This window comes from Oryctolagus cuniculus, chromosome 1 (assembly GCF_051225735.1).
Source record: "Oryctolagus cuniculus isolate XC-2025 breed Fujian yellow rabbit chromosome 1, ASM5122573v1, whole genome shotgun sequence".
NCBI lineage: Eukaryota > Metazoa > Chordata > Mammalia > Lagomorpha > Leporidae > Oryctolagus > Oryctolagus cuniculus.
In genome coordinates, this window is record NC_142867.1 from 226,011,391 (window position 1) to 226,039,082 (window position 27,692).

Here is a 27,692-nt window from a genome sequence, read left to right on the forward strand (position 1 = left end):
GAAGCCTCGCATGTCTCTGAGGGTCAGGGGCGGGTTGGGGGCTTGAGCGAGGGTCAGGACCTGGAGCCCCTGTGAGGTGGTCCCAGGACGGAGAAGAGTCCCCGGGTACCAGGCACGCCCGAGCCCAGCTGCACCACCTGCCGCCTCGGCTCCTCGTGCTGGCTCTGGTTCCTGGCACGGTGTCTGTTTCCCAGAGGAGCTCAGGCCTGGCCTGGCTTCCCAGGGCGGGGAAACACATGGCGAGTGTGTGTGTGTCCAGCCTCTCTGCGTTGTCGTCACGTCTTCTTAATCAGCCTATTTCAGGGAGCGATGACTTCATCTCCTGTGATTCTCGACACAGCCATTGTCAGGAGTCCACGGAAAGATTGGGGCTGACAGCGTCCATCTGCCCCTTAATGAGCTGGGTCGAGAACAGCTGGTGGCCCCTTACCTGACCTGGGGGGGTGGGGGGGAGTTATGGTCATGTCTACCTCCAGGAGACCTTCTGCCCACCCAGACCCTTAGAGCTGGCCTCGGTGGCCCTGGGGAGCTCAGGGCAGCAAGTTCAGCCAGCATTTGCTGTGTGCAAACTGCAGTGAGCAGGGGCAGCCCCACCTAGTCTCTGCCCTTGAAGGCTCCTACTGGCAGGAGGGGACAGACCCACACACCCTTCCTTAGAGTCTGGGTGAACAGGAGGAGTGAAAACCCCACCGGAAGGGAGTCTCTTCCTGGTTGGGCCACAAGGTCACGGTGAAGGTCCGGGAAGATTTCCCGAAGGTGAGGGGAGTGGCTTGCTGGCAGGCCAGGTGGTGTGTGTGTGTGTGTGTGTGTGTGTGACCTATGGAATGGCAGCGAAGGAGGTGAGATAGCAGAGCGGCGTGGACTTCATCTTGAAGGTAGCCGGGAGGTGTTCTGAGAGGAGGCGGGCCTGGTGGGATCCCTGCGGATTTAGAAGCAGCCCCTGGCTGTGTGAGATGGTAACTGGGAAGAGGAGGGGAGGCTTGATAGGGGGCCCAGCCCTGTAACCCCCTTTAGCCTTAAGGGGAAGGGTCTCCTCACCCGCTGCCTGGGCCAGCTGACCTCAGCAAACTGCTGGGAGCTCCAGTCCCTACCCCTAGAGTGTTGATGACCTGTAGCGATTTAGGGTGGTCCCTGCGAAATATTTTGTGGAACAAAGACCACAGAGCCTCAGTCCCATAGCCCACATTGTCGATTCTGTGGTTATGACAGCTTTGCCTGGAGCTGGGGGAGGGTTGAGCAGCCGTGGCAAGATACAGAGCTACAGGGGTGGGATGGGGGGCCGTTGGCCAGGAAACTCACTACCCCCACCCCCACTCCCTGCCTGGAGCAGACCACTGCCGTGGTAACAGTTTGGATCCTGAGTTGCACTGCCTGCCTGTGTCTTGGCTCCAGCATTTCCTGGCACCGTGGTCTGGAGCAGGTTACCTGCCCTGCATTTTCTTCTATAAAAGGGGCAATAAATGCACCTGTTCCCAGGATATTTGTCCAGAAGAACATGTTTTGGATATGGGGGGTAGCACAGTGCCTGCACACAGAGGTGTCCAGTGTGCCTTAGCCAGGACCCAAGTGGCAGAGGGATGGGGTGGGGGTGAGGGTGCCTAGCCTCCCCGTAATTATCCAGGCTCCCTGATGTCTCCAGAAGCTGGGGCGGTACGGGCGAAGGTGTCTCAAAGAGCACACACCTGAATTCTGCTCTCCTCCACTTTACGACTTCAGGAAGTCACTTTACCTCTCCAGACCTCAATTTCTGGGGCCAGGGGAGTCGTGAGAAAGGGAATGAGGTGGTCCGAGCCCGAGGTGGGGAGGCGAAGGGCTAATGTACCTGTTACTAGCACGTTGGTGTTTCCCTTCCCTTAGGGCTGAGCGGCAGTGCCAGGCCCTCCCCACGCTGGGGGTGGCGGGGTTCTCCTGCTCTCCCCCTCGTCCCTGAGCCACCGCCCAGCTCCGTTCCACGCTGCCACTGGTGCAGCTGCTCCGCATTGTGTGCGCTGGTACGGAAACAGTTGAGTTCAGCAAACGTCTCTGTAGTATCTTCTGTCTGCTTGGGCCTGTGCTGCTCCCAAGGGTTACCCGGCTGCTTAAGGAACTAACCCAGCCATCCAGAGGGGAGGAAGATTGTTGAAATGTTTTTAAAAATCTAAGTGCAAAAGGAGAACCCCGGGGTGCCAAGCTCTGGGCTCTGGGCCCCTGCTCCTCTCCTTGCTGCCTGCGGGACCTTAGCAGATACCCGGGCGTCTCCGAGCCTGTTTCTTCAGATCCACACCTAGTCAGTACCTGGCGATGCCTCCCTGTGCCGAGGCTGTGTGATCAGTTTTGGGTTCACCTGCTTTGTGGTCGTTGGGTAGATAGCTAGAGCAGACCCCAGAAGGGGGGACGCCAACCCAAGTTGGATTCGGTTCCACTCCAGCTTGCTGGTCGTGCAGCTGTCCTTAATCTCTGAGGCTGAGTTTTTCCAGATGTAAGACGGGCGTTATGATCCGCACGCCTGCGCGGGTTCCTCGGGAACTCCTGGGTCACATTCATGCTGCTGCAGGGCGTGCCCCGTGCCGAGGACACATCCCAACCCTCCACTCCCCTCGAGTTCCGTGCATCCGAGGGGAGCCCTTGAGGAGCGCTCTCCTGCCTGATCCACTGGGGAAGGAGGTTGGGGAGGTAGTAACTGGCAGCCTCAGGCCTTCAGTTGGCCGAGGAGCCCTAGAACGGGCCTCACAAACAGCTCCTGGTGGGGTGGACAGGAGCTCAAATGGTTTAAGGCCTCCCGGATTTGAGCATATACCAGGGGGACCACGTGCAACCTAGCGGTTCAAACACCTGCTTCCCACGTTGGAGTACCTGAGTTTGATTCCTGGCTTCAGCCTCTGGCTCTTGCTTCCTCCTGATGCAGACCCTGGGGGGCAGCAGTGATAGCTCAAGTGACTAGGTTCCTGCCACGCTGGTGGGAGACCTGGCCTGAGTTCCTAGCTCTCAGCTTTGGCCCAGCCCAGGCTCCTGCCGTGAGGAGCATGCGGGGAGTGAGCCAACGCATGGGACCTCTCTCTCTCTGCCTTGCAAGTAAATTTCTTAAAAAATTTAAAAAAAGATGTGTTCTATTGAAGAAAATGTTTGCTAATGAAATTAATAGTATAAACAAGATGGGGAGGGTGGGCAGCCCGGGGAAAGGGGTTATTTAAACACACTTCAAAGAACTGCCTTCTGCAGCATCTAAGCAGCACCATTTGCATACGTAATGATTGTGCTAATTATAGGTGGCCTCATCTGTTAACAAGTTTGCCTGGTTGTGCTACATTATCGTAATCACCCAGTCAGAGCTCTCTGGCATGCTTTTCACCAAGATAACAACAACAATGCTTATCAGTGTTTGGTCCCTTGCTGCGTGCCAGGTAGCCTGCCAGGCACCTGACAGTCACCATCTCATCTCATCTCATCTTCCCAGCAGCTCTGCTCCCACAGATTTTTATCTCCTGGGTATGGACGATGAGGCTGGGGCTCAGAGAAGTTGGGTCACTTCGCTTTGCTCCACAGCCAAGCGCCAAGGGGGCCGTTCCCTTGCGTGGCCTTACAGCTCTGGGGACAATTTGACATGTGTTCTTTGGCCTTTTATCTCCAAACCCTCTCTTTCTCATTTGGTCCTCTCAGAAACTCCCATTTTACCCAAGAGGAAGTTGAGACCCTAAGGAGGGGATCAGGAACAGAGCAGCAGGTGAACCTAACTTCTAGGGCAAATCCAGGCCCAGCCTACCCACCTGCCTTCCTGTGGTTGGGAGTGGAGAGCAGCAGCCTCTCCTGGGCCTCCCCTGAGGTCTTTGGAAAGACAGACAGATCTTCTATCCCTGGTTCATTCCCCCAGTGCCCACAACATTGGGGCTGGACCAGGTGGAAACCAGGAGCTGGGAATCCAGTCCAAGTCTCCCTCATGGGAGGCAGGGGACCAAGTATTTGAGCCTTCATCTACTGCCTGCCGTGGTGCACGTTAGCAGGAAGCTGGAAAGGGAAGTGGAGCTGGGACTTGAAGCCCAGGCACTTTGATATGAGATATGGGTGTCCCAGCCACTGCACTAACTGGCCGCTCCTTCCCCGAGGCCTGGAGTTGGAGGGTGTCCCTCACCTCTGCTGCTCAGGCGGGACTGGCCCTGGCCTCTTGGCCAAAGGAAATGGTAAGGCAATAAACAGGAAGACACTAGCACGCCATAAATTGCTTTATATCTGTTGTCATTAAATTGGAGGTTGCAGGTGGGTGGTGTGCTGCCACACGTAGCCCACAGGCAGGTTTCATTTGGTTTGAAAGAGTGGACAGCTTTTATTACTCGTTTAACATTGGTCACCAACGCTTAAATGCCTCTAAAACGTTCACCTTAGCCAATGTAGATTTCTGTTTCTCTTGATGAAGCAAACAGGTGTGGCAGAACTGGGTCTCTTTGCCGTAGAGCCTGGAATTGGTCTCTCTGTTCACCCCCAGGCCCCTGTGCCCCTGGAAGGCCTTCCCCAGCACCACCCCTACCGTGGCGGGGAGGAGGGGTTCCCGGTCTCCGGAGAAGGAGCTCGAGGTCCCCTCCATCGGCTGGGCCGCTCCACAAAGCTGTTGGCCAGGCCAGCACTTGCACCCCCCCTCCCCCCCATCCTCATCGTCCACCTGGTGCGTCTCACCCCACACCGCTGCCTCCTGGCTCTTTCTGACCCCCGCTGGCCACTGAGGAAAGACTCCTGTCACAGGCCAGATGACTCAGAAACAACCAACGGGGAGCCCGGGGACCGGTCCTGTCTTCCCCGCTCCCTCTCCACCCTTTCCCAGGCCGGAGGGGACGTGAGAAACCTATTCATTTAAACTCAATTATTTTCTCGAAGACAGAACAGAACTGAATTGGGTCAGCGGCTGTATTTGCTGTGCTCAGCTGTTTTCCACACAACACCATCACCCACTGGGTCTGTTGCTGGGCCCTGTGCCGCCAGCCTCGCCAATTATAACTCCATGACAGTGGCTGGTCTTTGGCAAGCCTGGCTCGGGGGGAGAGGAGCCTGCAAGTGAAACCTGTCACTGGGCCCCGTGGCGGTTCAGCCTTCATACCACGTGGTCCCCGCCTCCGGGGACCCTGGCTGCAGGTATCGGGCACCTCGTGTCCCACAGCAGAGTGGCTCGGGCTAAGAGCAGAGTTCCTGCACGTGGAGAAGCTGAGACTCAGTGTGCTGGAGAGGCCTGCCTCCCGGCCACAGCCTGGGACTTGGAACAGACACTTTGCCCGGCCTGCACTTGGGACCCGCGTCTGTGAGGGAGGTGTGACTTGCCATCCTCCAGGGCTGGGCAGTGTGATGTCAGTGGGGGGTGGTGTGCTAGCGGCCTCTCCAGGGCTAACCGTGTGCCCCGCGTAGAGCTTAGCATGGCGGCTCTTCTCCACCAACCCTTTCCTCATTCCTTGCTCCCCAACTGGAAACAGCGCTCCCACAGTCAACCTCGGTTCCCGATGGGCCCTCGGCTTTGCCCGTCCCCCACTCATTAAGCTGCAGCTTCCTGAGGGGATCCCCTGTGGGTCTTGATGTCACCCCTTTCCTGGGACTGTAAAATGGGATGGTGTTGTCTTCCTGGGAGACACGTCCTCGCAAGGCGGTGGTAGTGTCGGGGGCCACGGTGTAAGACGCCTGCGTGGAGCAGACCCCGTGGAGCCCTGGGAGAAAACCAGAGCAGCGGCCGCCCGCCGCCCTGAAGCAGGGACTGCGGTGTCTCAGGGGGAGGCGGGAGGGGCTGTGGATGCCGAGTTGCTCTGCTCCTGTGGAGATGTGGGACCCAGCGGAGAGCTGCCGGCCTCCCTGCCTCTGCTGCTGCTGCTGCAGAGTGCTAGGCCTTCCCAAGAATGGCCTGTTCCCACCTCCGGTGTGAGGTTGGCCACGTCGGGCTGGCCGGCAGCTGCTGACCTCCAGACTCCCAGGCGACAGTGCCTGGCTTTAGGTCTCTTCTCCCGGCTGTCCTAAGACCTGGGCCAGAGCAGCGCCTTCTCATGACACCTGCATAGTATTGTCAGGGTTGGCGAGTGGCTTGGGGACAGTTGAGGGAGAGTTGAGTTCCCCGGCCTTCAGTCTGTGCTGTGAACTCAGGCATCTGTCCTCGCCTCGTGTGGATGTGGGTTGGTGATGGCTGGGCCTCTTCGCTGGTGGTATGCGGGCAGCACCTGGGGACAGGGCAGACCTAAGAGTAGCTAGGCTCTCATGGTGCCCTGTGAGTGACACTGGTGTCTCTGGGACACTGGGCTTAGAGGGGACTGGGCACAGATGGACCCCAGCACAGTGTACACCAGGGACCAGCAGTCTCAGGCTCATAAACTGTAGCACCGGTGGCCTTGCCTGGCCGCAGCGTTCAGTCCCCGGCGCTTGGCGCCGTGACAGCTCAGGAAGAGAAATGCTGACCGCGTCTCACTGCTTGTTCGAGTAAATTTACTGTTTTCCAGAGGCGGTGTCACATGGGTGGGAATTGACTCCCACTAAACGCTTTGATGGAAACATTACATTTTGGGAGCGGACATGTGTCAACATCACCGTGGGGGAAGGGTTCCAGGATACTCTGCCAGCTGAAGTCATCGCCACAGACACTGGTTGGGGGCCTGGCAGATGGGGGTGACGTAACCAGGCTGGTGGTGAGGCGGAGGTAGCCAGAGGGGCGGGGCGGGGGGTCTGAGCTGAGGGGCGTCGAGTAGATGGAGAGGAAGAAGGGAGCTGGGAGGCCATGGACTTGACCGCACACATTCACCGCCCACACGGCGCACAGCAAGGTGAGTGGGGAGGTTGGGGGTGGGGGCAGAGAACAGAGGCCCCGGAATAGCAAACACCGGCCGCCTGGGCTAGAGACGGGGCCTGGGGCCTAGAATCTCAGCTCCCACCAGGAACTAGCTGTGTGACTTTGGGCAGCTTTTCCAACCTGTCTGTGCTTCAGCCTCATCTTCAGTCAAGTGGAGTGTGGATACCGCAGCCTGTGGCTGGGCAGAGAGTGAGAGAGTGTATACAGACTACCTGGCACTGGGGCCGGCACACAGCAGGTGCTCGGACACAGTGGCGCTGTGCTGCCGCGAAAGCCACACGAGCCTGGCTCCCGTCGACCAGCAGCTGAGGTGCAGTGGAACTGCTTCCTGGAGCCGGCTCTTCGAAGCCCCTGACCGCGAGTAGCCAGGCCCTGGGCTGACTCCTGCAGGGCATCCCTGGCTGGTCCTGGCCCTGCCCCTGCCCTGCACACCGTCCTGGGGCAGGCGGTGGCGTACTCGGCACCCTCCTCCACTCTGCCTGGGCCCTGGAAAGAAGAGGGCTCGGGTCCCCTCCGGATGTGGGCACTCCTGTCCCCAAGGGGGTGCTCCAGCGTGGCCTGGAGCAGGTCCTGGACAGATTGGGGCCTGCGGGAAGGAAGCTCTTTGAAGGGGGACGGGTGAGAGCCTCCCGAGCCTCGGTGAGGACATCCTCAGGTCGGTCAGGGCCCGGAGCTCGGGGGAGAAGACTGGCCTGTGCCAGGCCTTTACCTGGTCCCTCTGCCCTGAGGAACCGGGGCGGGAAAGGGGAGGGAGAAGCTGTGCACACCGCCGTGCCTGCGGATGCTGGGCTTCCCTTTGGGGCAGGGCATTGAGCTGGGCCATGAAACACGCCTGGCAGGAGGGGAGACCCACGGGAGCAGGGTTGTGGCATGAGACAGGCGGGGCGCGCCTAGAGAAGGGTGGCAGAGAAGCAGCCTTGTGGCCGGGCAGAACTGGTAGAAAGGTGAGGAGTGCGGGGTAGTTGGGACTGCTCGTCAGGCCAGGGTCACAAGAGGTGCTGGGACCCGAGGGACTGGATCAGGGCTGCCTCTGAAACGCCCCCAGCTACACGTGGCCACAGATGCTGACTGTGCGCTCTGTGTTCTTACATACAGGTGTCCCTCGGCACCCACAGGGGTTGGTGCCAGTACATCCAACCCCCCCCCCCCCCAGCTCAGTTACCAAAGTTTGAGGATGCTCATTTCCTTTATGTAGAAGTGCTAGAGTGTGAGTGTGAGTGTGTGTGTGTGTGTGTGTGTGTGTAACCTCCATGTTCTTCCCATGTACTTTAAATCGATTCCGGCCGCTCGCGATGCCAGCGCGGTGTGAGTGCTGTGGGAATAGTTGCCGTGCTGTAGTGTTGAGGGAGGACGACAAGGGGACAGAGCCTGTGTCTGTTCAGGACAGGTGCAGGTTCTTCTCACCCCCCCAGATATTTTCCATCTGAGGTTGGCTGAATCGGCAGATGTGGAACCCAGGAGACAGAGGGCCGACTGTGCTACTGTGACGATGACTCTGAAAGGAGTGCACAGGGGGTGGGCAGACTTCTGAGCGGGGGCTGGAGACACAGAAGCAGCAGCTTAGGACAGGCGCACAGCTGGGGCGCATGGGAGCCGCCCGGGATTGTGTATCTTCTGTCCCTGAGTGCACAGTTGGCCTGTGACCCGTCTGTGAAGGCTGACATGCTGAGCGCGAGCTCCTGTTCTGTTACAACAAGATAACAGGACTGTGTGGATCTACTGGCAGGAGCTGGCTTCCTGTCGGGGCGGGGGGGAATCCAGGAAGGCTTCTAGGAGGAAGGGGTATTGTCACTGGGGAGGGAGGTGTCTGTTTTCTGGGTAGGTTACCAGGAGGTTTATTTTGACTCTCTGTTCTGGATGTGCAAGGTCAAGGGGCTGCAGCTGGTCATGGCTTCTTGCTGGCAGAGTCCTGAGCCAGTGCAGGGCATCACATGGCACGAGGCGGAGCCGTGTGTGTGTCCGGTTTCTCTCCCTCTTCCAGAGCCTTCAGGGTGCAATCACGGGGCTCCACCCTGATGACCCAGTCCAATCCCAGACACCTTCCAGAGGTCCCGGCTCTGGTTTTCCCCTCCCAGTCCTCACAGTGGGGAAGCCTCGGGTGACCCCCACCTGTTTCACACGTGGTAGGTTTCACTCACGCACGCACTTAGCTTCCAGGCATTCGTACGGTGGTCACAGCCTCCGCCTTGCCTGTTGGCTGCCGTGACCGGGAGGTCGGTGGAGAAGGCCTGGCTTGGAGCCGGCAGCCTGGAGCGGAGCTTGGAGGCGGTGCTGTGCTGCTGTCTTCCCTGTTGCCTTGGCTGCTCTCGCGCCGAAAGGGCATCTCTGGCCCCAGGACTGCTCCGTGACCTCATCCTTACCTAATCGCCCTGCTAGGAAACTTTACTAAGACACTGGATGAGTCCAGATGAAAGCTGTGAGGGCCAAACTCACCTCCACGGAAGGGAGCAGTGCAGTGCGATAGCCCTCTGGCCTGGGGAGGAGAGAGAGAGGGGGAGGGAGGGGGGAGGCAGATGCAGGTGCGGGCAGATGGGGTGGTGTTGGGTAGGCTCACATCAGAACAGAGCTGGGCCGGTGCTGTGGCTCACTTGGTTAATCCTCTGCCTGCGGCGTCGGCATCCCATATGGGAGCTGGGTTCTAGTCTCGGTTGCTCCTCTTCCAGGCCAGCTCTCTGCTGTGGCCCGGAGTGCAGTGGAGGATGGCCCAAGTGCTTGGGCCCTGTACCCGCATGGGAGACCAGGAGAAGCACCTGGCTCCTGGCTTCAGATCGGCATAGCTCCGGCCGTAGCAGCCATTTGGGGAGTGAACCAACGGGCTTTCTCTCTGTCTCTCACTGTCTATAACTCTGTCAAAAAAAAAAAAAAAAAAAAAAAAAAACTGGTCAGGACCCAGGGCCTGGCCGGAGATGAGTAGGTCAGGGACCTTCCAGGTCGGGGGTGCTGCCGGGGTCTCAGAACTCTGCCCCAGCCAGTGCTCCAGCTATCCCAGCACTGGCTGGCCGGCCTGCCTGCACGTAGCGTGCACCTGACACCCCGAGGCAGTGAAGCAGGCTGCAACTGCCCTGGACTGACCTGGGGCCTGTGGTGCCTCCGGTGGCGGAGGCCAGGAGCCAGGCAGGACCCTGGGCGGTGGCCTCCCTGGCACTGGTCACTGTTAATCCGTATTTACATGTTGCCTCGGGGTTATGGGGTTATCCAGTGTGGCTGTAAGGAAAGGAGGGGGTGGTCCCAGCCTGCGGCAGGGGCTCAGCGCGCGGAAGTGTTGCTGTGGCCTCTCATGGATGGAAAGGGATGACCCCGGCACGTGTGTCCGCTTGGCTGGGTGTGCCCGGCCCAGAGCGTCTGCATCTCAGCAAGGCCCTGGTGAGTGCGATGGGCATGAAGCTCCAGGCCTGTCTGCCTGCAGCTCTCTGGGGCCTCCCTGAGTCTGCGTCGTTCCTCCACTGGCCGGTTCTCACTGCTCTCCTCTCTCCTCTCCTCTCCGCCCTGCTGGCCCAGCCAGAAGCTTCCTGGGGAAAACCCCTGGAGTGGAAACTTGAACCCCAGACTGCTGCCTGGGAACCCAACGTCCTCTAATTCCAAGTCCAGGTGGGGAGCTGGAAGTCCCCCATTCGGCCTTTCTCCCCAGGTGGCCTTGGTGGGCAACTCCTGGTCTTATCTGGACCTCGAATTTGTGTTTGCTTTTGACAGTGTTTGGGAATGCAGGGGAGGCACGGTGTGTGTGCCCTGGTGGGTCTTGGGGCTGCCGATGGGCTTACTGCCTGGCCCTGGTAGGCAGAACCAGAGCGGCTGCATAGGTGAGTGAGTGGCTGTTCCGGCCCGCCCTTCCTGCGTGTCCCGGAGTGCCTGCCGTGGAGGGTCAGAGGGTCGCCGAATGGAGAGTGGTTGCAGCTGGGGGCAGCTGGTTGCGGAATGTCACCGGCTGCTGGGCCTGGGAAGGGAGGGCCAGCAGCCGCTGCTGCGGGGTGGGCGGGCAGGGACAGGCTGGGCGGGGAGCGCCGCGCCTGGAGCACCGGGGGCGGGGCAGCCACTTCCGGCCTGGAGAGTTTGGGGCGCGGCCGGCCGGCCAGCCGGTTGGAAGTCAGGAATGCTCCTGAAGTGCCGCTGGGGGCGCTGGCTGGGTCAGTGTGCCCCCGCGCCCTCGGGTTAGCCAGCTCCTCCTCAACCCAGCTGTGGCGGGCCTGCCTCGGACCAGCTAGGGAAATACATCTGTTCATTCGTCCATCGTATGCCTACTCTGTGCCGGGCACTCGTTCCACCTGTGCTGGCTTATTACCGGGGCGGACAGGTGAGATCCTTGCCTACCTGATGTTGTCAAGGTGGGAGAAAGATGAGACACAAACAAGGTGACTTCAGACCAGGGCTATGAAGAGAACGAGGCCGGCTGATCACTGGTGGGGTGGAGCTGGTTGCCCTTTCAGCTGGAATGCTCTGGGAGGTCTAGGACAGGCTTTGGATCTGCCTCCAGAATGAGGAGAAACCAGCCAGAGCAGAGGGAAAGGCCGGAGGCGGGATTCCCGAGTGTGGCAGGGGCGGGGTCGGCATGTGAGGGGCGGAGCCTGGAAGGAACCTCTGGGTTGAGGCCCCTGCAGCTTCCTGGACCCAGGGCACAGGGCATCGGCCTGCACCCTGGCAGAGGGCGGGAGACCTGCCTGTGGCTGGAAGAGACTGTTTGCTTTCAGGAGCCTTTGTAGACGCCCCGGGTTTGGAGGTTGTGCCATGCGGTTACCTGGATGGAAGACTGTGATTTTCCACTTGTTCCCTGGAGGACCCGGAAATCTCTAGGTGTTGTCACCACTGTGGTTTTTCAAGTTGTTTTTGAAATCTCGGCTTGGAAGGCGCAGACTCGGTGTGTGCTTTGCAGGAAGGGGGACTCCTCCTGGGCCCACCTCTTAGATGCTGGCCCTGGCTAAGCCGCCTCTTAAAGCAGCGAGGAGAGGCACCCAGGCACACGGCACCCTCAGGAATGGGCCTCTGTGGCCTCGGACTCCTCGGTGACAACCTTGGCAAGATTCTGGGCCGGCCTGGAAAGGCCACTCTGTGGCGACCTGGCTGTCGGAAGCCGGAGCTGGTTCCCAGGCCGCAGGTGCCCAGATCTGCGTCTGCAGAGAGACCTGCCTGCCCACTGCAAAGGTCTGTGCGTGGCTCTGTGGGAGGGTGGAAGAGGGGCGCGGGAAGCTCCCCAGGGGGTGGGTCCCCAACCAGGTGTGGGGTCGGCCCAGAGGATGGGGCTGTTTATCCCAGGAGGCAGGGCCAGGACAGAGGATCTGCTGGCTTGTCCGGGTCCCTCCCCAGGGCATGCCCTGTGCTGGACCCTGAGTGAGTGGGCCCCTCCCAGGGGCTGGGAGAAGGAGTGACGATGGGGGCTGGAGACTGGCTCTTCACTCTTCCTGGGGAACCAAGCCCTGCCCCCCACCCCGGGAGCTTCAGGTCTTGGGTGGTGGCCGCAGCACAGAGGAGGCCGAGCAGACCAGGCTGCGGGGAGCCTGGGAGGTGGGCGACAGCAGCCTGGCAGCTGATTCAGGCCTCAGGATTGGCAGAGTGGGAGAGGTGGACCCTGAGGACAGGGCTTTGGCCACAGGCTCTGGAGCCAAGGAGGACATTTTGGCCAGCACTTGGCTACCTGGGCCCCGGGCCTCCTGCTCTCAGCCTGCGCCTCTGGGAGACAGATTTCATCATCCAGTCTGTCTCTTCGTGGTTAGTATTACAGGAGAGAAGCTTTGCTCCTCAAACTTTTATTGATCCAGACACTAATAAAAAGTAAAGGGTTTTTTGGAGTAGGTTTTTTTTTCTTTCTTTTTTTTTTTTTTTTTTTCCTGCTAGAGCAAAGAACATTGGTGCTTGAAAACACAAATTGGTTTTCCATGTTCTCCCTAGATTCGGGCGGGAGCTGTGGGCTGGCTTTGTTCAGACCTCACCTCTTCAGGAAGCTTTCCCCGACTGCTCAGGCCTGCGGCCATCTGTCTGTCCCCGAAAAGGGCGGGGTGGTGAGAGGTGTCTGCCTTTAGAGGGAAGCGACTGATAAGGTTAAGTCAGCGGAAAAGCAGTCATTCCAGAAGGGGTGAACGTCCCCTGTTGAAATGTAAGGCAGGGAAGTTGGCTTTGTTCAGCACCTGTATTCCCAGTGCCTAAAATAGTGCCCGGCGCATAGTTTGCACTTAATAAATATTTGCTGGCTGAAGGAGCAAGATGCTGTGAAAGGAAACAAGCCAAATGTTTTGCTGTTTCAGAGGAGGAGCGATGGGCGTGGGGCAGGGCCCGATGGAGACGGAAACATCGGGGAAGCAGTTTGAGTTCCAAAAGATGCCAGAAGCCAGCTCTTTGGAGAGCGGGGGAACTCCTGGCCCCGACAGCAGCCGGTAGTGCAAAGTCCCAGAGGCGGGAAAGTGGTAGCGTGGGGGTGGGGTGTTGCATGGTGAGGTCAGAGGGTGGCGAGCCACTCCCACAGCTGCTTCCACCTGGGGAGGAGTGCAGTGGGAAGGGCCTTAAGCCCAGGAGGTCAGCCGTGTGACTGGCATTTCCCAAGGTCCCTCTGTGGCAGGGAGCAGGTGGGGGGGTGGCGGAGTGGGAGGGCAGGCCTTGGGGGCTGCCCAGTAGCTGATGGCTCGGACTTGAAGATGAGGGAGGGAGGGCTCCTAGCTCTGCCAGCCAGGCACGCTCCACGTGGGACATTTCAGGTTTCAGATTCTGGGAGGCATCCTGGAGGAGATGTGGGGCCGGCTGGCATTGAGCTATGTGAGTCTGGAACTCAGAGCAAGACGAGGCTGGAGATGCAAACTCAGAGGTGGGAGCCCGGGGGAGTGGGAGTGGGTGAGGTGGCCAAAGGAAGTATTGGCTAAGGAAGAGGCCTCCAAGGTCAGAGCCTGAGGATCCCCGGCACCTGGAGGGGAGGAGGCCAGAGTGGGCTTGGATGGCAGGGGCCGCTGGTTGTCCTGGGCAGAGTGGCAGGAATGAGGAGAAGCAATGGGGTCAAGACCACAGGTGTGCTGAACAGAAGGAGGGAGTGAGAAGGAGGCCGTGGACAGAGAAGTGTGTGACGAGCTGGGCTGGTCCGGGAAGCTGAGCAGGGGAGGGCCAGGTAGGGGCTTAAATGTTTGCTGTCCACTTGCTTCGGTTTGCTAGCAGCTTACCTGGGGGGATCTCAACCTTGGTCATGCATCAGGATCCTCCTAACAGAACCCCCGGAGGTGCTGGTGCAGGATGGCTGGACGGGCCCCCCAAGAAGCCCCCTAACTGATACAGAACAGCTGAGTCCTTTCTCTCCGCTCTCTCTTCGTGCTCACTGCCCTGTGTGTGTCGCACTCTTTCTGACTCAGGTGGAGTCTTCTGACCCTTCTTTCCCCCACCATCCCCGTGCCTGGTCCCAGGCCTCGCGCTGAGCGCATCCTGCAGCTTGCTTTGCTCCAAAGGGCTTTCTGGGCGGAGCTCCACTTCTCCGCACTCCAGTGGCCCCTGTCTGGAAGCCTCCTTTGTATGTTTTGCCTGAGACATTTGAGAGCCTCTACAGATTCTCCTGGTAGCCAGGGCCTTTCCGGCCCCCAGTGCTTTGGGGCTGGCCCTGGGGAGTGGCGGGGTGGGGGCAGCCTAGGGGCTGATGACCCCTGGTGGGTTTTCAGTGTGCTGCCCGAATGACACTAAGATGTTTGAGTCATTTGGGTTTTCGCTCTGTCTGCAGGGGACTTGGCTGATGCTTCATTTTGTATGTGAGGTACCCGAGGCCCAGGCAAGGGAAGGGACTTGCTCCGACCTCGCAGGTGCTCAGTAACACAGTGCGAGTTGCAGCCTTCCTGTCCCGACTCACTGACCCCGTGGGTGAGGAGGTGAGGGTGGGGGTTCAGGCACCCTGGTCTCCCGCTGGCTCTCGGGCATGGTGGCCAGGGCCTTAGAGCTTTCCCCCTGCTCCCAAGCACCTGTCTCCTTTGCTGCCCCACCCTGCCCCGCCCCGCCCTGCCCCTGTGCTTAGCAGCCTGAGCAGGCTCCAGGAAGTTCAGAGGAGGCAGCCCTGGGCCCTGTCCCGCGCTGGGGATCCCCGTGGTGGAGGAGCCTGTCTGTACAGCTTGTGCAGCTGGTGCGCAGCTCCCGTGGCCAAGCAGCAGGACTGGATCACCCCCTGGGGAGACACCTGGGGAGCAGGGAGCTCAGGTGAGCCTCAGAAGGCGAGGGCAGAGGGGCTGCACCTGCAGAGGTGGCTCTGGGCCCTCTGCCGTCCTCCCTCCCAGCAGGGCTCAGTCAGCCGGGGCTAGGCAGCCGAGGCAGGCTGTTCTCAGGCTTCCGAGGGTGCAGGCTGCAGCCCAGCCTGTCTCTGTCTTCATCGCCTGCTGCCCAGGCTCTCTCTGGGGGTAGCAGGAGTGGCCTGGCCCGCTGGTCACTAAGGGTCCTGTCACAGAAAGCAGCTGAGGCCCTGAGAAAGAAGCGGCTGGGGACTGCAGTGCCCGGGGTCGCTCCGCGGGAAGTGCTTCCCTGTTTGTGCCTCCCGGCATATCCTGAGGCAGCTTCCTGCTGAAGGCAGGCCCTGGCTCCCTGGCTGAGTCGGGCTGGTTACAGAATCCTCCCACCACCCTCTGATAGCAAAGTCTGTCATTCCCATTGTACAGAGCAGGAAACAGAGGGAGACCTAAGAGAAGTAACCTGAGTTGTCCAAGACCGAACAGACTGCAAGCAAGTGCATAGTCCAGATTTGAACTCGGTCTGGCTTCAGAGCCCCCGATCTTAACCACCGGGCATTTTGAAGATTGTTTGACCTTCAGGATCTGTAGAAACAGACGAGGGGGTAAATCCTTGAGTGGCGTGGCCCTGCAGAGTTCGGCCTCATGGCTCCAGCTGGCCTTGGCTTTTCTGTTAAGTGCAGGAGTGGGGGACAGCCAGATCGTGGGCCATATTAGGCTTGTGAGATTATTCGGTCTGGCCCTGCAGAGGCAACCACAGCCAGGGCTCCAAATTCCATAAATCTGTAGCAAGCTACTTTTTTTTTTTTAAAGGATTTATTTATTCAAAAGGCAGAGTTATAGACAGAAGGGGAGAGAGAGAGAGGTCTTCCATCCGCTGGACCAATCCAAAGCCAGGAGCTTCTTCCAGGTCTCCCACATGGCTACAGGGGCCCAAGCACCTGGGCCATCCTCCACTGCTTTCCCAGGCCACCAACAGAGAGCTGGATTGGAAGAAGAGCAGCTGGGACACGAACTGGCGCCTGTATGGGATGCTGGCACTGCAGGCAATGGCTCAGCCTACTGCGCCACAGCGCTGGCCCCCACAGGCTAAATTTTTAGTTGATAATTTTGTATGGCCCACAAGTGAGGTTATAAATATCCAAATAGTCGTTGGCAGAAAAAATGGTTCCCTGCCCCTGCCTTAGGGTTAGAGCCCCTTAGCCCTGACTGTCAGCCCAACCACTCCTGTTGCCAGACTGACCCACTCTTCTTGGAGGGCTTTAGGGGCCAGGTTCTGAAGCCCTGGCAGGCTTGAGAACCCCTACCCACTGCTGCTGCAGCAGCTGGGCAGGCCTCGCCCATTGCTCTGGACAGCAGGAAGGGCTCTGCCGCCTGCCTGTGCCCTGGCCTCGGACAGGTTCCCTCACCTGCCTCCTCTGGCCTCCCAGCCCGGACGGGAAGGACCTGGCTGCAAAGTCCCCCTGCCCCCAGCCTCCCCTTCCTGGGCCGTCTCCTGCCACTAGCACTTGTCTGTCTCCTTTCGCGTCCTTCATAAGGCATCATTTCTAGTCTTCCTGTGTTGGTGGAGCTGACAGCCGACCTCATAGGGTCCTGAAGCTCAGACTGAAAGCCCGGGGCTTGGGCACCTATGACAAATGATGCCTCTTTCTCACCCCCTTTACCCTCAGGAGAGAAAGATGCTGGTGGATGTGGAACAGGTGGGCCTGGTAAGGGCAGGAAGGAGGTGGGTAGAAGAAGGAGTCTGGCCCAGGTCGACCTCAGCGGGCTGAGTCCCGTCTGCTGGCCTCAGCCTGTCCCTCTGGAAGGGGGGTGACAGTGCTGCCTGCCTATGCTTTGCAGTACTGAGCGCCTGGCCTGGCACCTAGCTGGGAGGCAAAAGCGGCTACCGCTCTGACCTTACTCTTACGATTGGGCTGTGTCTGAGCTTCTCTGAAACCCTTAAGTGAAATTTGGATTTTTACTAATGGTCATTTTTTGCCTGAAATCGTTCTTAGACGCCCAAGGCCACTAATCTCCTAAATCTTGAGGTTTTGTTTTTTGCCTTATTTATATATTTTTGCTTTCCTGTTTCCTGTACAGAAAAAAAGGATCTGTGCCTTTAAGTCCCAGCAGGCCCAAGTGGGACACTGGCCCTTTAAAAGCACATTACAGAGTTGGAACATAGCCTTTGTTTAACTAGCCATGATTAGTCCCAGCGGACAGGGCTGGAGTGGGATGTCTAGGACCAGAGCGGGGCTGGACTGGCTGGAGCCAGTGGGGAACGGCGGGTGGCTGGCCTGGCCGCTCCGTGTCCCCCACCTGGTGAGCCTGGTGGCTGAGCTGAGGGATGGTGAGTGGTCTGAGCGGAGGCTGGAATGAGGGAGACTGGGGAGGAGTGAGGCTGCATGGCTCGGGGCTGCCTACCAGCCTGCAGGCCCAGGGAGACCCGAACTAGCTGGGCAGCTGCGGCACGGGTCCCAGCGCGGCTGTCACAGGTGCCTGGTCAGGGGGGCGGGGGTGGGGCGGGAGGTGGAGCTGCCTGGGGTGCCACTGGCGCAGGGAGTTGACGAGGCATCGGCATCGGGACGGTCCTCCCGAGAAGCGGGACAGCGAGGGGAGTGCTGTTGCCCTTGAGTGCTGTTGCCCTTCCTTTTTCAAACAAGGTGGGCCGCTAGGACCGGGAAATGCACGCTAACAAACACCCAGCTTTCTGGCCTCTGCTCCCAGCCACTGCACTCTAGGCTCAGCTGGGCTGGGTGGGGCTGCCCTGGGGTTTGGGGGCCGTGCCTACTCCACGGCAGCTCCTGGCTGCAACTTTGCGTCTTTCTCCTTCTCCCTTCCTATATCTGCCCTCTGATCCTTCGGGCCGGGGGGCGGGGGTGGGAGGCTGGGAAGGTTGTGTCCGGGCCTGGAGTATGTTTTGGCTCCAGCTCAGATGTTTGGAATGATCGTCAGGAGCCAGGTCGCTTTGATGTGGTGGAGTTGTCCAAAGAGCGGTCCCGGTGTCTAGAGATGCAGGAAGGATCTGCCTTGTTTCAGCGACGTCTTGGTGCCGGCTGGTCCTCGCTGTCCTCGCTACGGGGGCTGGGGGTGGGCAGGCTGCCCACCAGCTACGCGTCCTCGCCTTTTCACCTGACCAAGGCCAGGGCTCGGTACCCAGGGTGGCCCCAGGGTTTCTGTACTTGCTTAACGGTTGGCACATTGGGTCACACCGATTTTCAGTGAAGAGTTGGGAGTTGGAGCCCAGGTGCTGGGCCACGTGGCCCGCCCTTGTCCCTGTGGACGGTGATGTGGGCCGGCTGCTTGACCTCTCAGCCTCACTTTCTTGTGTACTTGTGGGGGGACCCTGGAGGTGGTCACTGGTTCTGCTGGGAAGTTTTTGGAGAGGGTGGCCTTTGAGCCAGGCATAGCCAGGTAAGGAGACCGCAGCTGCCGGGCTAGTTGTAGGTGGGCAGCCCGCCACGACCGGAGCTGGCTGGGCCCAGCAGGCCAGGTGTGGCAAGGTCGGGAGCGCTGGAGCTGTGTTTTGAGGATCTGTCTTTCAGCCGTTGAAATCTCTCAGTGCGGGTAGCACATGACGAACAGGACTGGCTCAGCCTGGAATCAGCCAGCGTGGAATGTGGGGAAAGCTCTGGAGTCCGGCACACTCTCTGGCCTTAGGCCTCTGAGCCTGTTTCCTTAACTGTAGTTAGCTGCGTGAGGGTCGGGTCGCAGGCGTGACCTGCTCAGTGCAGAGCCCGTGCCTGCCCCCTGCACTTCCTGGGGGGTTTGGGCCAGCAGCGGCCTGGGGCCGGTGAGTAGCTGCCTGAGTGCCATCACTGGTTTTCTTCGCCACACTTCTCCGTGTTCTGCCCTTGCCGATGGCCTGGGAGCCCATGGCCTGCTGGTAGCTGCCCTCTCTTGTGGTTTGCTCTTGTTAACCCCTCCTGGTTGTCTCTGGTGGTTATGGTCTGGGGAGCAGCAGCTCTGGTGTCCTGCTGGGACTCCCAGACCCTCAGCTCCTTGGCTGGCGTACTGGTGGCTGCGAAAACCACGAATCCTCAAATTCTGGCCCAGGTCAGGGCGCTCCGTTTGACAGGTGGGAAAGCTGCAGTGCAGGGAGGGGAGGCCCATGCTCCTTGGCCCGGGGGCCCTGTGGGGCCACAGAGCCCCTCCATACCAAATGGTGGCTGGGATCGAAGAGGCAGTGGGGCTGGGGAGGAGTCTCGGCTGCCTGGGTTTGTTTCTCATGTGTCTCTCTCCTTGAGTGGGGGGTGTTGAGGCGCCTGCTCAAGACGGCTTGGACTCTGGCGCCTGCTCGTGCAGGTGGGGTGGAGCAGGTGAGCAGCTGACGGATAGGTGGGAAGGGTCTGCTGTCGGGGCGAGTGAGAGGCAGCTTAGGAATGTCAGTGGGCCCAGGCAGAACCCAGGAGAGGCCCAGGAAGTGCTGGGTGTGCGGGTAAGGCAGGGCTGCCTGGGTGGGCCTGGGGTGGGCCGGGGTTATCACAGGGGCTCCATTTCCAGAACTCACTGCAGGTCAGGTGACCCTGCAGCTGCGACTGGGCCCCCATTTTGTAGATGAGAAAACTGAATCACCACCTTAGTTAATTAAGTAGGCACTGGGTCATGGGTGGAGGAGATGGCACTGGAGCGGGTGCTGCCTCTGCCTCACAGTCTGGGGAGGGGCCAGCATGAGCCCAGGAGGGCTTCCTGGCAGCGGGGACCTGGGAGGAATTAGATAAGCCCCAGAGAAGCCACTTCCTGAGGAATGGCAGTACTTGGTTTTCAGCTCCTTTGTGTTTTATTTCCTTACTGCCCCGAGGCAGCTGTTGGAGGTGGGGAACCACGGGTGGCCTGGTCACCGAGGCCAGGGCTGCTGCGAGCTGAACACTGAGCTGTGCTCACGTGGAGGGGAGGAGGAGGCAGGCACAGACTGAGCGGTGGAGGAGGGAACTCTGCGGCCAGGGCCTTGACCCGTTCTCAGGAGCCGTCCCAGTGGAGACCCAGGCAGGTGGCAGGACGAGGCCGGCCCATAGGCTGCGGCCAGGGGGGCCTGCGTGTGCTGGAGTCCCCGGCAGCAAGGTCACTGAAGGTGCGGCCGGGGTCAGAGCCTCCGGTGCTGGGGCAGGAGTGGGGTGGGGTGGGCTCTTTCCTGGGACTGAGGAGGTAGAGGAGGGCTTAGGTTAAGGGTGTCCCTGTCCCCCAAGATCTCTGAGTGGCTAGGCTAACCCTGGCACTTTGTCCTGGGCCCAGAGAGTAGCTAGAGAGCTGTCTGAGCTCAGAAGCGGGGGCACGCCTGGCCCTCACCTCACTTTGGATTTGCCCAAATCTCATGCTATTCAATGAGTGTTCCTTGGGTTTTCTTTTAAAATTCAGGGCATTTCTCTGTTCTACTGAGGTTTATGAATGTTTAAAAACTGCTTTGCGGTCCCCAAAGTAATTTGACAAGTCTGACAGCTATTGATTAAAACCCGAAATTATTCAGGCTGCAGAATGACTTGGGGGATTAGATGGAAAGTTTTTTTGTTTCTTCTCTCAATGTAGCCCTCCGCCCCCCCCCCCAAAAAAAAGGCAAGAAATAGGATGTGGTGGGGCAGCAGCACTCATGAATGTGTTTTGAAAACCCCATCCTGCTGGGGGAGGCGGGCGGGGTCTCTCGGGGTGCTGGAGGCTGCCTCCTGTTCAGGGACCCCTCCTCCCCCAGCCCCAGGGAAGCAATGAGGCGCTGCCATGGTGTGAGTCTGGGTGGATGTGGTGGGGACAGTGCTGGAAGCCGTGACAGAAGCAGTGGTGGTGACAGCGTGTGCGCCGCTGGTGTGGAGGGTGTTGGCCTTCTCCGCAGGAGCTCAGCACGCGAGGACGTGGCAGCCTGGTACAGGACAGCTACTTGGTCAGCACTGTGGGTTCAGGGGAAGAGGGGAGTGGGCCCCGAGGTCACAGGCAGATTAAAGGTGGAGCAATACTTATTGGCCAGACTCTCCTCTCAAGGGACAGGCCCTTGCCGGGTCACTAGACCTGGCCCAGCAGGAGGGAGATGCCAGCACTGTCCAACAGCGGGTGGTCAGGCTGTTAGGACCCCAGCTTTCATCTCTGGACTGCGTGACCCCATCAAGCCACTCCTCATCCCGCAGTAGGACAGAGAGTACCCTAAAGCTTCCTTCACCAGCCTGTGCGTTAACTGGGGGGGGGGGGGGGCGTGTGGGAAAGTTGCCCCGAAAGCAACTGGTCGGCCCCGATTCCAAGACCCTTCCTGCCTTTCCTCTCTACCGGGCAGCCCTGCCTTCTGTGCAGCGCCGTTGAGAGACGCTGTGTGGGCTCTGCCAAGAGCGCCTGTCACTCAGCCGGTGAGCAGCAGGTGCATAGGAAGCAGCGGTTAGGTGCAGACGGCCCCAGTGTCACTCGTCCAGTCGGCACGCACTGGACACTTCAGTAGTTGTAGCAAGCGATAAGCCTGTGCCAGGGTACGGACCCTCCTCTGCTAGCCGAGCCCTGCAGTGTGGGGTTCCCAAGGCCAGAGGGAGGGCCGGGAGGCCAGGGTTCAGTGAGTGCATGCGGGCGTCACCCTGCTTCCTGGGGACTCTTCGAGGACCTGCCCCTTGCCTTAGGCTGAGAAGGGAGCATGTCCCAGGGCCCTGTCATCCCGGGACGCCTTCCCAGGCAGGGCAGCCAGCCTCCCTGCCTTTTTAGGACAGGCTCTGTCTTCCCATGGCCCTGGGGGCCACCGGGCAGCTGCATGCTTCTCCCTTCCCGTGGGACCCCAGCTGGGCCAGGAGTGAGCACCGCTGGCCTTCTCAGCTGCGGTTCCCAGGCCCGTGGGGCAAGACAGTGCTGGGTGTCCAGTCCAGGAGACTGGGGCCCTTGGCCTGACTGGCAGGGTTTCCAGCCCTGCTCCTGCTGCTGTGACAGGCAGGGGTGCTGGGCGTGCACTGGCCTGCCTGGGGCCTGGGGGGGGTTCACTGAGGTTCTGACTCCTGAATTGGTGGGGCCGCCAGCCTTCGGGGCACTGACTCTGCAGAAACCAACCTTGTCCAGGGTTTCTCCCGCTTCCAGGCTTGGTGGTGGTAGTAGGCAGTGGGCAATGGCTTTGGACCACATGAGCTCTGGGGCCGGGGACTGCAGTGCCCAGAGTGGCCCCCTCGCTGGGGTCTTCTGCCCGCCCCAGATCACCTTTCCCCCCCTCACTCCCCTTATGTCGGCTTCTTAACTGTGAGGCATCCCAGAGCGTTTTGGGCAGAGGTGACGGGTCCACATGTTGCAGGTAGGGAAAGGAAGGCATGGAGAAAGCAAAGAATGTGAGTTTTCAGCGGGTAGGACTGGGAACACTGGGAAGTGCAATTCCGTCACTCCCAACCAGACGTGTAACCTTTCCTGACAGTGACACCTCTGGCCTCTGGAGTGCCCCGTGGACCATACAGTGGGTGACAGGAACAGAAAGGCCACACGTTCCATGACCAGCAGCACTTACTCTGCTTCGTGGGCATCTCATCTGAACCCTAGAACAACGCTGTGAGGAAGGCGTGTCGTCATCCACGCTCCCAGATGGGGTAGCTGAGGACTGAGGCCCAGAGCTGAGCGGCTGGAAGTGCCCGTGGTGGTGCTGGTGGCGGTGGTGGTTTTTAAGAGTTTATTCATTTTAAAGGCAGAGTTACAGGGTTAGAGAGAGAGAGAGGAGAGAGACAGAGACTCTTCCATCTGCTGGTTCATTCCCCAGATGGCCGCAACAGCCAGGGCTGGGCCAGGCTGAAACCAGGATCTTCATTCCGGTCTCCCTTGTCGGTGGCAGGGGCTCAAACACTTGGGTCATCTTCCACTGCCTTCCCAGACTATTAGCAGAGAGCTGGACTGGAAGCGGAGCCGCTGGGACACACACCAGCACCCATGTGGGCTGCTGGTGTCACACGCGGCGGCTTTACCCACTACACCACATGCTGACCCCAGGTTGTATGTTTTATAAGAAATAGAGAGTGGGCTTGCTCATACAGCTGGGCACTGGACCCTCCGTCGTCCTGCCTGTTTGCAGCTCCACGTGGCATTCCTGTGGTGTGCTCTTTGGCGCACACCTGTGTGCGAGTGTGTTCCTGGGGCTCACTCCATGCCTGTCTGCACGCAGCAGCTGGCCTGCAGGCCTCCCCCCCCCCACCCATGGCAAGTCATCAGTGGGCCTCCCCAGCTCCCGCACATCCACTTCAGGGACAAGTGCGACTGAGCTGGAACTGTCTCTCCTAGCTCTAGCCCTGCCCTTCAAGGCCACATAGGACAGCCCCTGCGCGCTTGTGAGATTTGCAAGGTGACCCGAGCCCCTTACTCTCCAGGCTAAAGAGCCCCACTCTCAACTCCTGCACCCAGGGCTGAGGACAGTTTCTCTGTGTCAAGTAGGGCTTTGTGATTATTGCAGGCTCCGTTTAGGGGCCCCCTCCCTCCTTGAGATAATGGAGCATTTGCTGGGCTTCTGTGTCACTAACCTTTTAAGAGAAAAAAGGCTCACAGTTGAAAAAAAACAGTATGTGGGTTGGCTGGGAGGCTATCAGACAAGGCTGTGCCCCAGGAGCCGGGACACTGTCCCCTTGTTCTGCTGCCCAGGCCTCACAATGAGCTGCTGTTGGGGCCTGGCTCTGCCTCCGACAGCAGCTCCACCCGTGCCCGTGCCCACGTGTCCTGGGGTGGGCAGGTCACAGCGTGCAGTCAGCCTGGCCGTGGACCTTCCCGGCCAGGCTGTGCTAACAGAGTCCGCCCCAGTCGGCCGCTCGCTAGTCATGTGGGCACAGGCAAGCCCTCGGCTGTCTGAGCTGCGCTACCTCAGTCCCCAGGGGGTGCCTGTGAGAATGAAGCAGGTGGAGGGGGTGGCAGGCAGGCAGTCCTGGCATGGGTGGGACTCCGGTGACTTGGTTATGATCCGCCCGGCATCCTGCTGGGGGCATCAGGCTGGCTCTGAAGTGGAGGGAAAGGGGGAGTAGGCCGAAGAAGCAGCCGGGCCCAGGACCCCAGGAGGTGGAGTCCCTGGCCCAGTCACTGAGCAGTTGGGGATGTCCAGGTCACTCGCCAGGGTGTGTGGCAAGAGGCATTTCAGGTGGGGCTCAACCACCAGCTTGAGCCACCTGGGACTGCATGATCCTGCAGGCCAAGGGAGCGAGAGTGAGGCTGTGTGCTGATGAGAGGCGTGTCCCAGGGAAGTGCTGCCCCAGACCCTGGCCAGACCAGCTGTGGGCAGCGCTGGAGTCCAGGGAAGGCAACACTAGCCTGCAGCCTTGGCTGCCCCGTGTGGGACCTGGGAGTCGCAGGGCAGCCCACTTCCTCCTGGGAGGTGTGCGGATTCCATGGGCTCCTGTGCCATGGAGCAGACTCAGTTTGCAGAGGGAAGGGCAGGGACTCCAGGACCTGTGGTCCCCGAGGGCTGCTGGATGCCAGAGAATTGGTGGTGTATGTCTGGGCTGGGGGCGGGGAGCAGGTGCAGCTACTGAGGGAGGGGTAAGCTGCCTGGGGCAGGGGTGTTCCCGAGGTTCTGGGGTAAAAGTCACAGGGCTGCTCTGTCTCTTCTCCCAGGGCACAACTGTGTCACCAGGGCTCAGGCCGATCTCTTCCCCTCTAGGCTTGGTGGCTCTCAGTTGCTAGGGTACTGGGACTTTGGTCCAAGAACTCTGAGGCTCTGAATCAGATCCTGGTCAGGAGACAGCTCTGTGACAGACCTTCCCACCCCAGCCTGATGAATGTCACTGTTTGTTCAGGGAGTCCAGGAAGGCTTCATGGAAGAAGAGACACTGATGCTGGGTGTTGGAGATTGGGAAGGACTAGGACAGACGGTACAGTGTGTGTCCAGAGGCCTGCCCGAGAGGCTCACCGTCCCTGGGCTGGAGGAGCCCAGCAGGCCGTCAGGATCAGGCGCTGGTCCCAAGTGCTAAGGGCCAAGGTTAGAGCAGAATCCGTGGTCTTGAGGCCCTGCCTGCCCTACCGCGGCTCAGAGGTCTGGGAAAGGCTGCCGCCCAGGTCTCAACGTGGCAGCTTCTGCACCTGCTCGTGACCAGCACGTCCATCTGCGGCGAGAATCCCGCCGCCTCTTCAGGCTGCGGTGTGACAGGGACACTAGGCGTAAAAGGGCCTCAGTTTCTCCCCTGTACCGCAGGAGTGAACTCAGCTGTGTCCTGGGTTTGCAAAGATTCTGTAGGGTGGTGTGAGTGATGGTTCGGGCGACCCAGGGGCACTGGCTCTGCCTTGGTGAGGGGACAGGCGTGTGGCTGGAGAGCCGGACCTGATGGGGAGATGTGACCCAGCCCCATGGGTGTAAGGAGTGGGAGCCCAGGCCTGGTGTGTGGTCATGTGCGGGGGAGGACGCCCCCAGGTGAGGGCCTTTTATCCTCCTTGGTGCCGCCTCACTGAGCTGACCGAGGCTGTGGATCCCACAGGCCACAGGAGGTCAAGACTGAGCTGGGCGTGGGGGAGGCCGTGCACTGAGCCGCCTTCTCTCTCCCTTCTGAACCCTGGGCTGGGGAGGGCAGAGGTCCTATGTCCATGGCGTCAGCCCTAGATGCCATGGCAGAGAAGGCAGCTCATGGGGCCCCACTGTGTCCCCATCTCAGCAACGTCCCCGGGCAGATGGAGAGACTGACTCTTCCCTGGGCCCACGTAGCCGTGCTGTAAAATGAGTGGGCTCATGAAGACCCCCGGTAGGCTGGTGTCCCCCTGAAATGAAAGACAGCGTGCCAGTGACCACGTGGATGCCCACACTGCGCTGAGTGGAGGTGGCCACCTCCACCTGCGGACCTCTCCTGAGAGTGGAGTGGGAGCAAGGCGAGGTGGAGCACCTGCTGTCACCCCCCTGGGCCCCAGCTTCTCAGGTAGAGGCCGTGCCGAGCTGGGGCAGCCTTGGTGTCTGTTCCCCTTCCTCCCTCCGACGGGCTCTGTCCCTGGTGAGGCAGTGGCTGGAGATGGGAAAGGAAGTAGCCCAACCACCCTGGCCTGAGCCGAAGTGGGGGGGGGGGGTAGGGTGAATGCCTGCCTTGGCGTAGACCGGCCGGGGGTGCTATGGACACGGGACAGGGCTTCCTTGAGAGGTGGACTTTGGGCCATGCGGTGGTCCTGCAGGGTCCAGGAAGCGACCAAAGGTCCATTTTCCCTTCTGAGCTGGGTCACCGTAGTCTCTGGACCCAGCTGGGGTGAGGACGCAGGATGCTGTGTGTCCGGGCCTGGTAGGCAGAGAGCTGGCAAGGAGACTCCCCGGTGAACAGGAGTTGCATGCACACCTCAGAGAGCAGAGGCTCCTGCCTCCCCCATCCAGGAGCTGCCCGGTTCTTCCTCCCAGTGAGCTTGACCTGCAGGGCTGGAAGCAGCCCGTGGAGAGGGCGTGGGAGCGCCAGGCTGCCCAGCTGCAGCCTGCTGGGCCAGGCCGAGCTAGGGCTCCTGAAGGGCCCTGAGCTTCCCACGGCCCTCTGTTCCACCAGCAGCCTTCCCACGGCACCCGGGCCAGCTGGGGCGTGTTTGTGGGACAGGATGGTGGGGAAGGAAGGGGAGGGATCTGCAGCCACAGGCCCCAGGCTCGGGCGGTTTGGGGGTTTGGCCTGGGCTTGTTGGGCTGCAGGAGCAAGGCCCCTTGGGCAGGTCCGCTTGTCTGCACCATGCCCACCCATCTTCCCCCCCAGGCCAAGTGTGCTAGGATGCCTGAGGCAGGAGGCCGCCTCAGCTCACCGGCTCCTCCCTTCCTATTCCTGGGTCCCTGCCCCTTCCACCCTGGCTCTCAGCGTCCCTACCTGGCAGGGTTTCCCAGGCTGGGCCGGAATGCAGCCTGATCGGAGTCCATGGGCTGTGATTTTGGTCTAGGACCTCAGGCCTAGGGGCAGTGGGTCCCACCCCATGCCAGGCAGGTGACAGCCTGGCTGGCGTCTGAGGTCAGGCATCTTTTCCAGTGAGGTACAGAGCCCCATCTGGGAGGAGGCTGCCCGGGCCCAGCCCAGGGGAAAGCAGACTGGCCTGTGGCATTGGTCAGTGCTGCGGTGGGAGGAGGCGGGGCCGTCTGAGTAGGGATTGGGGGTCTGCATACCTGGAACGGTGTGGCGTGCTCCTCTGGGCACTGGGACGTGGTGGGGGCAGGGAGATGTGGGGCAGCAGGAGCACCCAGGCTGGGCCATGCTGGGGAGCTCCATGGGGGCTCCCTGGGGGTGCTCCTAGCTGCCTCAGCCTGTCCCCCAGCTTCCCTCTGGTTCTGTCCATTCTCTCAGAGCTTTCAGAGGCCAGCTTCGTGCTGGGCCCAGAGAGCCAGTGGGAGGAGGGTGCCTGGGTCTCCTAGGGTGGACTGTGTGAGTGTCCAAGGGCTAAGGTTTAATTTCCAGCTCTGATCCTTCACCGCGCCTAACACAAAACCCCGGATCCCATGGTGGGGGAGGGGCATGGGGAAAGGGGCATTGCCATGGAGGTGTGGGGGTGGGGGGTGTCCTTCAGCCTGGGAGGCCTTCTGGGCAGGGCCCTTCCAGAGTCAGGGCCTCAGTCCCCTCCCCCCGGGCAGTCATGGAAATGGGTGTACAGGATGTGTGCCTTGCAAGGCTGGGTCTGGTGACCTTGCCAGGCCGCGAGTCTCTGGAGGTTGGGGCCTGAGTCTCGGGCAGACATGAAGGTGGGGTCTTCATGTCACATGGAGCCCTTGGCTCATGGGAGGCCAGGAGCCAAAGGAAGAGAGTATCTGGAGAAGGAGGTCTGCATGGGCCCAGTGTGGGGCAGGTTCCTTGCCAGCTGCAGGGGTGCGGGCCGTGGGTACCAGCAGCCAGTGCTCCGGCTGCAGGAGGGCTCCTCAGGCCCTGCTC

General features: G+C 60.3%; 1 protein-coding gene across 18 annotated transcripts in view; it reads left to right on the forward strand.

Annotated features, from left to right (window-relative positions):
- Nucleotides 1–27,692, forward strand: part of DAB2IP (DAB2 interacting protein) — a 170,538-nt gene that overhangs the window by 119,305 nt on the left and 23,541 nt on the right. Inside the window, exon 1 of one of the 18 annotated variants that reach the window (XM_051855594.3) lies at nt 11,383–11,914. The exons of 16 other annotated variants lie outside the window; for them this stretch is intronic. In XM_051855594.3, the coding sequence (XP_051711554.3) occupies nt 11,748–11,914 (167 nt within the window). In that variant the 5' untranslated portion in view covers nt 11,383–11,747. Of the gene's footprint in view, nt 1–11,382; nt 11,915–17,116; nt 17,279–27,692 lie in introns of those variants that run through there. One more of the 18 variants, XM_051855610.3, reaches the window with a different exon arrangement.